General features: G+C 32.2%; 1 protein-coding gene across 1 annotated transcript; it reads left to right on the top strand.

Annotated features, from left to right (window-relative positions):
• Window positions 1–1,360: 1,360 nt before the first annotated feature.
• Window positions 1,361–7,128, top strand: LOC9329838. The gene is made up of 4 exons (XM_021010421.1): window positions 1,361–1,388; window positions 4,727–6,454; window positions 6,536–6,654; window positions 6,741–7,128. Exons 2-4 carry the CDS (start codon window positions 4,738–4,740, stop codon window positions 6,999–7,001), a joined length of 2,097 nt encoding a protein of 698 aa, XP_020866080.1. The 5' UTR covers window positions 1,361–1,388; window positions 4,727–4,737; the 3' UTR covers window positions 7,002–7,128.
• Window positions 7,129–13,957: the final 6,829 nt, after the last annotated feature.

Here is a 13,957-nt window from a genome sequence, read left to right as displayed (position 1 = left end):
AAGCCCAAACAGAGGAACCACAAGACCAAACAGAGGAAGCTGCAACAGCTCAGGGTACTCCTCAAGCATGATCCCATTATTTTGAGGTTTTTGTTGTATTATAAACCTAAATCTATCGGCAACATTACTTTTTGTCAATATCAAACTATTTCAGTTTTAATCAATGTTAATTACTATTTGCTTTTGATTTCAGTTTAATTTCGTGTTAATTTTAATTACGGATTAAAACAAAACATCCTAATTTGTGAAACTGGATTAAAATTGGATTCAAGATTTAATCGTAATTTCTTTGTTGCTAACTAGCGACGCGGTTGCGAGGAATAGGTCGATGCAAATACGACGCAAATTTGCGTGGGACTTATTCGATGCACATTCATCGTAAACAGAGCGTCGATTTTGCGACTGATTGTCGCGTGGAAACTGCGAGGGATTTGTTTCGTCGCAAACTTTGCATGGAAACTGCGACGAATTATGATTTGCGACGAGAGGTTAGCGACGAATGTTAATTCGTCGCATAAGACATGCAAATTGCCTTTTGCGACGCTTTTGCGAGGAATACCTGCCTCGCAAATGACCTGTTTTCTTGTAGTGAAATAGCTACGTGCTTTGTCCTTCAATGTGAATTTTGAACCTTCAAAATGGAACCCTTTAGAGTCTTTCTTTTGTTCCGTTTAAAGTCGAACCTTATTTAGTTCCTCGCCGCCTCTCTTATTACCTAACAGTAACATTGACAAATAGATTGATATTTTAACTAGTAGCACTTAAATCCAAAGTCAATAAAGATAAATGCAATTTAAACATTAGCATAATTTACTAAATATGATTTACTCCTTAAAACTTACCCACAACAATCACACTTGTTCATCCTCTGATTCAAACTCAATGTGAAAGGGATAATCATCACCATCTTCATCAATAAGTTCATCTTCTTCTCCTTTTCGATCCACCTCCACGAACCACTCTACATTTTCGTCATCACGACCACGAGCACATCCGCATTTTCCTCTTTGATCCTCTTTCGCTTGTCGAACAACTTTAAATTGAATTGCACATATACTACTAGACTGTTCATTTGATCAAAGAGAGGATCTCCATTGCTAGTTTTAAATATTCTAAATTTCGGCAGAGAACCAATCAGCCGGTTTAAGATAATTCGACCATATCTTTTTGGCTTACCGATTAATTTATGGTTTGAAAACCAATCAACCGGTTAAGAGATTAGTTAACCAAACCGTCATTATAATTACTAAACCGTTTTTTATTTCCGCGGGAAAATTTCCCGGTTCTCGTCATAAACGATACAGTTTCACATTTTAAGAACCCTAATTCGCCGTTAATCGTCACTCTCTGATCAAAACTTCATCTCCCCCGGCGTTTCTCCGTCACAGGTGAGTTGATTATTAAACGTACTTTTTATTCCAGTTAGCTTATATTATTCATTGATTTGTTCTGTATTCGTCATTCGTCTGTGAAATTTTCAAAATCTCCTGTGTGCCAGAAATATTTCGTTTGATGTTTCGATTGAATCTTGTGTAATAGAGATTTGATGGCAACTCTCTCGTTGAAAAAGACTAACGAAATAGAGAATGCAAAAGACGAGAAAAATAAAACTATGTACAAGGATTTGGAGTGGTACCTCTAGTAATGAAAGAAGCTTGAGGAATCTATGGAATAGAGTGAGATGAATCCATGTATCACCCGGATCATATTCATCGTAGTACCATCCCCTAAACTTTTTCATCCTAATCTCCTCAAAGAGTACCTTCCTCGGTTCATCAATGCTCATTTCATTGGTGGAGATTGTACCAAGATGCTTTCGGACCATGTATTCAAAAACCAAAACACCTTCACAAGGATCTTCAAATCTTTTTCCAACCACACCTAATCTTTTCTCATTGCTCTTGGTTGAATAACTCAAGATTGCCACGGGTTCAACTTGTTTTTCATATCTCACTACAAGATTCTCATCAACCGTGCATTCAAGAAGCAATTCAAATTCTCTTATAGACTCTTTGGCTTCTTGGAGGAATTCATCCTTGATTTGAGCATTTTCCTCAAAAACTTCTCCAATATCATTGGGAAGCACCTCTTTTGTCTTGGTTTCGCTAAGAGGAATGCATTCTTCTTCTTGTTCCTCGATCCATCGTGTAAGGTTGGTATTGATAGGCTCCAAATGTGTTGTCTCAAAAACCCTTGAACCTTGAGTCCAAGCACCTATCTCGGTGTCAATCATGCGAAGACTCTCATTATACTTCTCTTGCTCTTCCAAAATCAACTTCAACAAGTTGTAATTCTCTTCTTCATTAGAGATTGGGGAAGAATAGAGTGCTCCATAGTCATAGTCCATCTCCGAAGATTGATATCTACCATATCCCCATTGGTTCCCTTGAGCATTGTTTCCATCCGGTTGATACTCTCTTGAGGTGGATGTTTCATAAGCTCCTTGATAGCTTGTGGGGTTCCAAACTATCCCTCGTTCTTGGTCTTCCAATATGAGCTTCAACATAGAATTCATGTAGGAAGACATCTTCTTTCTCCCTTGTGAGTGTATCTTGAAAAAGAACAAACACTTGAAAGAAAGTTAGTAACCAAACAAACTAAAATGAAACAAGCTTAGTCTCAAGAAAATTTGAAATCCTAATGATAAATCTACTTAGTTCCCCGGCAACGGCGCCAAATTGATTAGGAGGTTTTCTATCAATTAATATTTCCTCAAGGTCCAAAAACCACAATCTAATGGTTATCGTTTATAGCACTTAAGGGTCGAATCCACAGAGAACTAGAGATCTAAGACACTAAGAATACACATAATTTCTTAATCTAAGCAAATATAGGATTGGTTTTAAACTAACAACCTAAGTGAAATAAAAACAAAAGGAACTAAAATGCAAATGAAATAAACAAACCAAAAGAAATTGACAAAGCTAAACAAGTGTCTAAGCTAAGCAATAACCCATAAACATAAAGCAATAGCAAAATAAATGAGAAAGATGCAATTTATAAAAGTCAACAAAAAGTCAACGAAAGTCAACAAAAAGTCAAAGACGAAAATGCTAAATGAATAAGCCTTTGGGTTAAGGTTATTGACTTGGGTGGTCAAAGGATAATCTATGATGCTAATACAATCAATTATTTGCTAATCCTTAGGTCTAAGATCACTAATTTAAGCTAATCCACTTCCATGGCAATAACTCTACATTAATCAAGCAATTAACATCAATTTCCATTGGCAATCACAAGACTAATATGCATTAATTTCAAGTCTTACTAACCACCTAGCACCCTAATCATCAATTTCCATTGGCTAGGAATGCTAAGCACTCACTAAGTTCTTTCGAGAATTTCATCGAACACCTTCCGGGCATGAAACTTCCTATGATCTAGACTAGCTTAATCAAGACTAATCTAGCACTAAGAGCACCTAGAGAGTAAGGATATATTAAGACTAAGTCCTAAGCATCACAAATCATCACCTAACCACCCTAATCTACTTGACCTAAAAGCTCTAAAAAGACTACTCACTTAAAGCCATGAAAATCCAAGGAGTTGATACTAATCCTTGAAAATTCATGTTAGAAGAAGAGTATAAGAGATAGATAGAAGTTGAATCTAAAGAAATACTTATATAAAAGCAAGAATCACAAAGGTTTAAAGTTGATTACAAAGAGAAATGAAGAAAACTAGGCTTAGGTAGCATGAGAAATCTAGAAATTAGGTTTAGCCACATTTATAGGAAAAGAAAACGAACCGGGTCAACCCGGAACAAACCGGATTTTGACCCGGTTTAAGTACCCAATCGACCAGGCAATCGACCAGTAAATCGACCTGGCAATCGACCAATTGGTCGACTGCTTCCTCGATTCCTTCTCGTCCGCGGGTCTGGTTTGGTCCCAATCGACCAGTCAATCGACCAACTGGTCTATTGCTTTCATCCTCCTCTTGATTCTTTGATTCTTCACTTCTTTTAACTCCATTTGCTTCTAAAACTCAATGCTCCACTCCAAGAACCTAAAAGTAAGAAATGCTATGGAATTATGAACCTAAGGACCTAAACAAGAATGCAAAATGATGAAAAACCAAGAGAAACAAAGCTTAAAAAGGAGCAAAAACACAAGATATCACTTGTCGAACAACTTTAAATTGAATTGCACATATACTACTAGACTGTTCATTTGATCAAAGAGAGGATCTCCATTGCTAGTTTTAAATATTCTAAATTTCGGCAGAGAACCAATCAGCCGGTTTAAGATAATTCGACCATATCTTTTTGGCTTACCGATTAATTTATGGTTTGAAAACCAATCAACCGGTTAAGAGATTAGTTAACCAAACCGTCATTATAATTACTAAACCGTTTTTTATTTCCGCGGGAAAATTTCCCGGTTCTCGTCATAAACGATACAGTTTCACATTTTAAGAACCCTAATTCGCCGTTAATCGTCACTCTCTGATCAAAACTTCATCTCCCCCGGCGTTTCTCCGTCACAGGTGAGTTGATTATTAAACGTACTTTTTATTCCAGTTAGCTTATATTATTCATTGATTTGTTCTGTATTCGTCATTCGTCTGTGAAATTTTCAAAATCTCCTGTGTGCCAGAAATATTTCGTTTGATGTTTCGATTGAATCTTGTGTAATAGAGATTTGATGGCAACTCTCTCGTTGGTGAGATTATGTTCTGAAATTTTGATATCGATCTGTTTTTTTTTTTTTCTTAAATTATTCAGATTTTGCAGATATGGATTCGTCTTCTACGTCGAATTTTTCTCCGGGAGCTTCGTTGTTGAAGCGGAATTCTAATGATGTTAGATGGGAATATGGAATTTTGTATGACTCGAAAAATCCAGATAGAGTTAAATGCAAGTTGTGTGGGAAAGAAATGGGAGGAGGTGTGTATAAGATTAAGGAACATATTGCTCACCGTAAGGGGAATGTTTCCTCGTGTCCACGGTCTACGAAAGAAGATCAGTTTAAATGTATGAAAGCGATCTTGGAAGCGAAGAACAAGAAGAGGAAAATGAAAAGAGAAGCTGATATGTTTAGTTTGGAGGTTTATGAGCAGAATAGAGAGGATGATTCGGATGAAGATCCAATGGATAAGTTCGTGATGGCCGTTACTACCGAGGATTCTTTAGGTGGCGAAACAGGACAAGAAAACACTAATGATGTGGTTTCTGAGGAGAGAATGAGTTCAGTGCATCAGTCTTGTGGTAGATGGATATATCAGTCTGGTATTCCTTTTAATGTCATTGAGAGTGATTCATTTAGGTCGTTTTGTGAAGCTTTAGGGCGATTTGGACCTGGTTGGGTTCCTCCGAACCAGTGTGAACTGAGGGAAACATTGTTGGAGGAAGAAGAAGAAATAATTAAGGAAAAACTGAAGAGCTTAGAGGTAGAACAGGAACAGAATGGCTGCTCTATATTGATTGATGTATGGAGCGACACAAAGAAGAACATAATGAATTTGTGTGTCAATTCAAGAGGAGGGACATGTTTTGTTTCTTCGAAAGAGGTTTCCAAAGAACCTCAGACTGGTAAATTTATCTTTGAGTACGTTGATAAATGCATAGAGGATGTTGGTGCTGAGAAGGTCGTTCAGGTAATAACTGACAGTGCGGAGAACAACTTAGCAGCAGCAAAGATGTTGAAAGAGAAGAGACCAGGTATATTTTGGTCATCATGCGCTGCTGACACAGTTAAATTGATGCTTGAAGACATTGTTAAGTTGCCAAAGATTTCAAAATACATTGAGAAAGCTAAGGCTGTGACCATGTTCATATATGGTCATGAAAAGACCTTAGCTATGATGAGATGTCATACAAAGGAAAGGGATATTGTAAGAGCTGGAGTCACAAGATTCGCAACAACCTTCTTGACCTTGCAAAGATTGTTGGCGAGGAAAGAGCAATTAAGGTTTATGTTTGTTAGTGATGAATGGGACAAATGCAAAGATTCCAATTATGTAAAGGGTAGAAGTGCCTACTATACATGTCCTGCGTTTTGGGATGGGGTCAAACGAGTTGTGAAGGTTTTGGAGCCTTTGGTCAAAGTTCTTAGGATGGTCGATGGAGAGAAAAAACCTTCAATGGGGTTTATTTATGGAGAATTAGTGGAAGCCAAAAGATCTATCAAAGCTGCTACTAAAAACTTGGAAAGGTACTACCAACCTATCTTAGATATCATCGATGAGAAAATTAAAGGTAGGTTGGATTCTCCATTACATTTGACCGCTTACTTGTTGAACCCGTTTTACTTCTATAACGAACCAACCATTCAACTGGACGGGACACTCATGACTGGCTTTCTCAATTGTGTTGAGACTTTTTACCATGGTGAGCTCGAGAAACAAGATAAAGCTGTCGACGAGTTTAGAATTTATCAGGATAAAGATGTTTTTTTTGGAACACCTTATGCATTAAGAGGATGTGAACAGAATACCGACGAGTTTGGTCCAGGTCTTTCTCTCGACTTTTGATCTACTTCTTATAACTTTAAGTTTGTAAAACTACCACTTATGTTGCAATTGGATTATGTAGAGCACTGGTGGTCAACATACGGAGTATCTGTGCCTAGTTTGGAAACACTAGCGATGAAGATTCTCTCTTTAACTTCTAGTTCATCTGGTTGTCAACGAAACTGGAGTACATTCGAAGAGGTTTCTCCTTTTGTGTATTAACTTTGATTTTGTTTCTAAATTTGGTAAATGTTAACTCCGAAATTAATTCTTCTCTCATGTTGTAGATTCACAAAAGTGAGAGGAATAGACTAGACACTGATCAAATGAACAGTGTAGTTTATGTGCAATTCAATTCGAAGTTGTTCAACAAGCGAAAGAGGATCAAAGAGGAAAATGCCGATGTGCTTGTAGATGGTGCTGAGGAAAATATAGAGGACTGGTTTGTGGAGCTGGATCGAGATGGAGAGGAAGATAAACTTATTGATGAAGATGGTGATGATAATCCCTTCCACATTGAGTTTGAATCAGAGGATGAACAAGTGTGATTGCTGTGGGTGAGTTTTAAGGAGTAAACCATATTTAGTAAATTATGCAAATATTTAAGGACTTTGGATTTAAGTGCTTCTAGTTAAAATATCAATCTATTTGGATAAGTATAACACTTTTAGGAAATTTAAATTGGAGACTAATATTTAACAAATTATCGTGACAAAACCTACATTTTTGGGTTAAAAAACGATCCATTTTCCTTTTCCTTGTTAATAGAATCTAGTGCGTCGCGATTATCCTTGTCAATGAACCCGCTGGTTGGGTTATGTAAAGTTTATCGTAAGATATTATTAACATCAAGTTGGTAGAAAACTTGATTTCGTGAGAGAACTTTTAGCTACAAGGCTGATTTTATATTTATCACTATTTCCAAGAGGTAATAGGAGCGGCCGCGAGGAACATAAGGAGATGTGAGGGGAAAAGGAGAGAAAAGATCTACACCCACGATGATGCATCTATATATCGAAACTCGAAAGTGAAATAGTATAAATTGTACAATAAGAAAAATGTATACGAGGAAAAGTACAAATTATACAATAAGAATAATGTATATCTTAAATAATTTGCAGTAGAAAAGAAATAAAGATACAATGATCTAGTTTATGTTTTATCTTCAAATTCAGTTTCTCCTCTTACTATTTTTGAGTTGATGGAGTTTGATTCCGTGTGTTGAAAGGAAGGTGGTGATGATGAGTATAAAACTATAGACTATAACAAAGATATTCTTTATCTAGAAAAAAAAAAATTATAACGAAGAAATTTAGTTCTAACTTAAATTTGATATAAATTCTTATGGTGTTGACAAAAATAATATTTAAATAAATAAATTCTTATGGTATCTAACTAGACATTTATAAGAGTGTATGTTACAACAAACAATAATGCAATAGTGTTTATGTATATATCTCGTTGACCTCGTCAATAAAGAATACATCAGATTTCTTCCAAATATTTTCAAGAACCACCCACACTTTTAATTAATCAAGTATAATGTTACCTAGCTATGTACATTGTTATTTAATTAATCGTCAAATCTCCTCCAAAAGCTTTTGTTGAATGACTTGAATTTATTTGCTTTCATTTTCACTTACTTCAATTAAGACGTGTATGTATAGGTTGAATTTATGTATTAAAATAAAATAAGTATAGGTTGTAAAAGTAAGCTTCACTTCTTTAAACTCTTCAACTCTCTAAGATGCATTTTTGTAACACTGTCTTTTTTTTTAAAATATAGTTTTACGTTTATACAAAACAAAAATGGTGTAGGTTGATCTACAGTTCTACACCAATTAAGACAACTTGTAAACTTGCTTAGTTATCCATACGTAATTAATAGTAAACTCCAAATAGTATTAATAAATGATGAAGAAAACAAAAATTTGCATAAATACAAAACATAACTATTTTGAAAATGTTAAAACATCACTTACTAGTAAACTAAAAATATCAACATCTACAAAATCAAGTGGTACATTCGTTTCAAGTTAATATTTGACTACGTATATCATTTTTCAAGTATACAAATCTTTAACATTATATGATGAAAAAAACAAAAATTTGCATAAATACAAAACATCACTATTTTAAAAATGGTAAAACATCACTTAATAGTAAACTAAAATATCAATATCTACAAAATCAATTGGTACATTTGTTTCAAGTTAATGTTTGACCACGTATATCATTTTTGAACTAAATAAATTTTAAACATTATAAAATCTTTAACATTTTGGTTTTTTCAAATATCTGAACATAGAATTGGCTAGAGATTTTGTCAATTTTTCTTCTCTTTTTTTCTTTCTTCGTTTTTTAGCTCCATCCTCATGTCTTGATTTCATATCTATGAAATTAAAAGATATAAAGATATAAATTAGGATAATTAGAATCTTATTTCATCTTTGTAATATAAAAATGTTGAAACTCCACGACCACAAAGAAACAAAAAGTGTTACAGAACATAACTGTAAATTTGTAATTGTAAAAATGCTAAAATCAAATAAATTTTTTTTACCTTTGGTAGAAAGCCAAGCTGATCGTAAATCGATGATAACAGATGAATATGAAAATCTGAATTTGAAAATCAACTAAACAAGTAGAAGAAATCGATACAATTCACAAAGCTTCTTATCTACTCTAGTTTTCTCTCTTAAACCTTATCTTCAAGGCCTTATAAGCATTATAAAAAAAAAAAAAAGGGCCTCTATATTTTGAGGCTCCATACATATGCATCATAGAAATCTGTGCCGGGCCGGGCCTAGTTACCCAGTGTACTAGGGATCGGCTAAGGCACAGACTTTGTCGATCCATAAAAAAAAAGAAGTAAACTTCACTTCTTTAGACTCTTCAACTCTCTAAAATGCATTTTTGTAATACTGTCTTTTTTTGAGACTATAGTTTTACATTTATAGAACAAAAATAGATATAGGTTGAATCACACCAATATATACAACTTGTAAACTTGCCTTGTTATCCATATGTAATTAATAGTCTTAAACTCCAAATCATATATATGAAAGTTGGCCAACTCTCTACATATAAGTGACACATCATCACTTTAGCATTTGACATGTGTCCACTAATAATTAATTTAAGTTAGTGGAACATATATTATTTAATTATACATATTATAAAAATTAACATATTTAATTGTATTAATACTAATTATATTTAATTATTTTTTTTATTCAATATAATTATTTTATTGGGGTTCCTCATACTCTAAAATTTTTTGAGTAGGTTATTCTCTTAAAAACTTTTCTATATAATATATTAATGGTGAGGAGAACGTCAGAACCTCTAACATCAAATTGTTGGATTAAAATCCTCAATGATGGAGTTCTTCAGTGATGGAATTCGTATTGTTTTAGTTGTTTTTGCAAAAGTGGCAACGATAAAAATTTAAAGACGAGAATTATTTTACATTTATGTTTCGACAAATCAATAAGGCTTATCAAGGTTTGGTTCTATTTGTTTATTTGCTATAAACTAATAACATCGTTGTTCAAACGAAACGACAACCCAATTATCAATGCTTAACATCTTTACCTAAATACTATGATCATTGATCTTAGTGCGGGTACTCCAATTTTCTTTGCATTTTGTCTTCTTCTTTTGGTTTAAGGATAACAGTAATGAAAGAATATTATAAAAAGATAATATGTAGTGAGAACAGTTTTTTATTAGGAATCTAAATGTAAATGCAAAAAAAAGTAGATTTATATGTTTAGTATCAGGGTAATCTCGTTTATAAAGGAAATTTTGTCTTCTTGCCTATTAACAAAAACTAACCTAATGTTTACATTTATATACTTATAATTATGAAATCTAAAGTGAAAGCCCGCACGTAGTGCGGGTACTCACCTAGTGCTCCTAACACTAGACCAGCGGATCACACGAGTTTGACAAGAAGGACATATAACACCAGTATGTTGAAAAAAGAAAAAAGATCAAGTAGGTAAGTGCCCTATTAAGTAGCTAAAAACTTCCATAGTGTGGCGAAAAGAAGCTTCCATAGTGTGCCGGATCTTCGTTGACTCATCTAGAGCCAACCACTCCTCAAACAAAACTGCAACAGCAGCTCGATCAGCAGAAATGTCAGCAGGAATGTTGTTGTCCCTATCCAAGCAAAAAAATACATATAACACCAGAAGATATATGGCAAATAACATGCACGTTGAAAAACTACCTAGATGAAGATCGTCCCCTACAATTGATGGGGATGATCTTCTGGGAAAAAAAAAATTGGCAAGAAAAACTACCTAAATGAAGATCGTCCTCTGCAACGAGAGGTTATTTGAAGATCGTCACCTGAAACTGGCAAAGCGAGATGGTTACTAGAAAAAAAAAACTATTTATTGGACGATTTTGATCGATTCAAGCTTACTTATTGAAAATTATAAAGATATGAACTTTTTTTACGTAAGAACATTTTTTGTGCAATTAGTAGTAGACTGTTTTAGCAATTGTAAAGAGAACAAGAGTGAGATTATGTCATACATACCACCGGCATTAATGGTAGCTTTCAAGTTTAGAAATCATATATATAAAAGTTGGCCAACTCTCTCCATATGAATGAGACATCATCACACAAGTAAATGACATGTGTCATTCAATATTAGTTAAATTAAAAATCAGCAAAATTAATTGAAAGAAAATCAAAAGTCTCCTATTGTGTTAAATCCTCCAATAATCCATTTCTTAAATGATTTCTTCAAAATAAAAATAAAAGTATAAAATTATTTTAATAAATCAATTACTACTTTCATTTTACTTTTATTATATTTCTATTTTTTTTTAATTTAATAGTCAATGGTCATCACTCGATAATGACTAAATAATTATTTGTGTTGTAGTTTAGTTGTTTGCTACCTAATATCTTATTAGTTTAGTATTTTTACCTTTAATATTTTTTTATTATTACGTTATGGTTCATATCTTATCATATGACATTTTCTCTTTTCATTTTTGTATCTTATGGTAAGTTCGTAACATTAACTTGCAAAATTTTACAAGTAATAGGCTTTGAGACGTTAGACATACCACGAAATTCAAGACAAATCTATTTCTCTTATATGGCTATATGCAATAGCATAAAATCTAAAAGTATTACTTAAATAACTCTTTAATTTTTGCTTTCTTTTTCTTCTTTTCATACGAAAAGTACTCTTGAGAGAAAAATATCTTATATTCTTGTTGTGGGGATTCATGATAATGAACAAATACTAGAATTTTAGATATAAAAATAATCAGATTATACATGAAAATGTATAATTAGATATTTAGAGTCAAAAACGAATCTAACAATAAATATTTTAAGTACATAAGATGAGTTTAATTTTATTAAGTATACAATAACAAACAAAAAAATAAACACAAATTAGCAACAAAAATAATTAACACATTTTTATTTTAACAATTTTCAAAACAAACCCACGCGTAGCGTGGGAATTCATCTAGTAGTATTAATAAATGATGAAGAAAACAAAAATTTGTGTAAATACAAAACATCACTATTTTAAAAATGTTAAAACATCACTTAATAGTAAACTAAAAATATCAACATCTACAAAATCAAGTGGTACATTTGTTTCAAATTAATATTTTACTACGTATATCATTTTACAACTATACAAATCTTTAACATTATATGATGGAGAAAACAAAAATTTGCATAAATACAAAACATCATTATTTTGAAAATGGTAAAACATCACTTAATAGTAAACTAAAATATCAATATCTACAAAATCAAGTGGTACATTATTGTTTCAAGTTAAAGTTTGACCACGTATATCATTCTTCAACTATATAAATTTTAAACATTATAAAACCGGAGCTTAAGAACCTTAGATTACATTATTAAAACTCAAATACATAATAACGCGGTTTATACGAACTAGAGGAGTGACGTTGTAGAAAGCACGTTCACATTTAATTAGCTTTGTTGATGATTTCTCTTGAGACTAATACTTCGTAGGAAACGGCTCATTTTCTTATTCTTTCTTTCTCTCAATTTTTTAATTCACCAACCAGAAATCTCATGACTTTTTATTCCTTAGAAACTTTGATTAAAAATTGATTAAGTAAAATTATAATGTTATACTAACACTGACCCTGGAGTATAATGGAGCTGGCAACATGCCAACATCAAAAGGTAGATGTTTGTAGTTTTATAGCAACACTAGTGTAAATTTATCTATTAATTGTTTTGAAACATATCAAGAGTTCATAACTATTTCATTCCTCCAATATTTTCACAGTACAGGGTTTACACTTTTTTGAGTGAATTACCAAGTTTTATAGCTCAAAATTTCAGGACTTTATAAAATAATATTGAAGAACAGTTTTCTTGTTGATAAGGAGAAATCCATTAATAAATATAAAATTATTGACCTTTGGAAGAAACATACATAAAGACTGAAGAATATTTATGATACAATGGCTAGGCTACTGGGTCAATGTATTTTTGATGGAAATATTAGAGTAAATTTCAAGAAATAGAATAAAAGGTGAACTCGAATAATTTAAAAAGATTTGTATTTTTGAACATTTTCTCGAATATGAAACAGATAATGTCCAATTACTTTGTGCAATAAGTAGATTGCGTGAGTCTTTAAATTTCATTGTTAGTTCGAATATGCTTGTCATTTGATATTCTATCAATTTCAATTTGTATATCTTATATAAATTGTCATATCACTCACTTTTCACTATATATATATATATATATATATATATATATATATATATTTATTTATGTATGTGTCTATGCGTGCATATATAAATATAAGTTGGTTGTAAAACAGTTGGATTGCTACACCTTATATCATTTGTTTAAAAAAACATCACGAGTGGTATAAATTGGATACTAGTACTTAATTATTAAATGAAATAGGAAAAAGGACTAATAAACTCAGTTCATATCACCCCTCTAGAAATAATTTGATTTGAATATCTTCCCATAAGTATATATTAATTTGGTTGGAATCTTTGAATTAATCTTTCGAGTCTTCTTTAACGGGAAGAATAACCCTTTCGGATGTTCATATGCTTTATCGTTAAACCTTTTAGATACCAAAGCGGTATGAGTTCCATTACATATAATCCTTATATAAAAAGATTATTTTTTTAGAGTTTTCTAATTAATATCTAATTACGCATGCATAATTTTCTAACACTAAACATTTTTCCACAACTATGAACCAATAATAATTTAGTAAATTCAAATATTTTCAATACAAACTAATTGAAATTTATGATTTTTTTAACTTCAATTAATAAAAAATATAATATATTCAAAATATCATTTTCTATAGAATAATTAAAAAAAAAAACACTAAAACATCAATTTTTTAGAAACATATAAAACAATAACGTCGAACTAACTTGTTTGTAAGAAATGTGGTATACGACTATACGGGTAATATATTTTTCTTACTGTTGGGATGATTGT

The sequence above is a fragment of the Arabidopsis lyrata genome (genome assembly GCF_000004255.2).
Source record: "Arabidopsis lyrata subsp. lyrata unplaced genomic scaffold ARALYscaffold_1, whole genome shotgun sequence".
Lineage (NCBI taxonomy): Eukaryota > Viridiplantae > Streptophyta > Magnoliopsida > Brassicales > Brassicaceae > Arabidopsis > Arabidopsis lyrata.
Note: the sequence above shows the minus strand (reverse complement) of the source record. Positions and strands in the feature narration are given on the sequence as shown.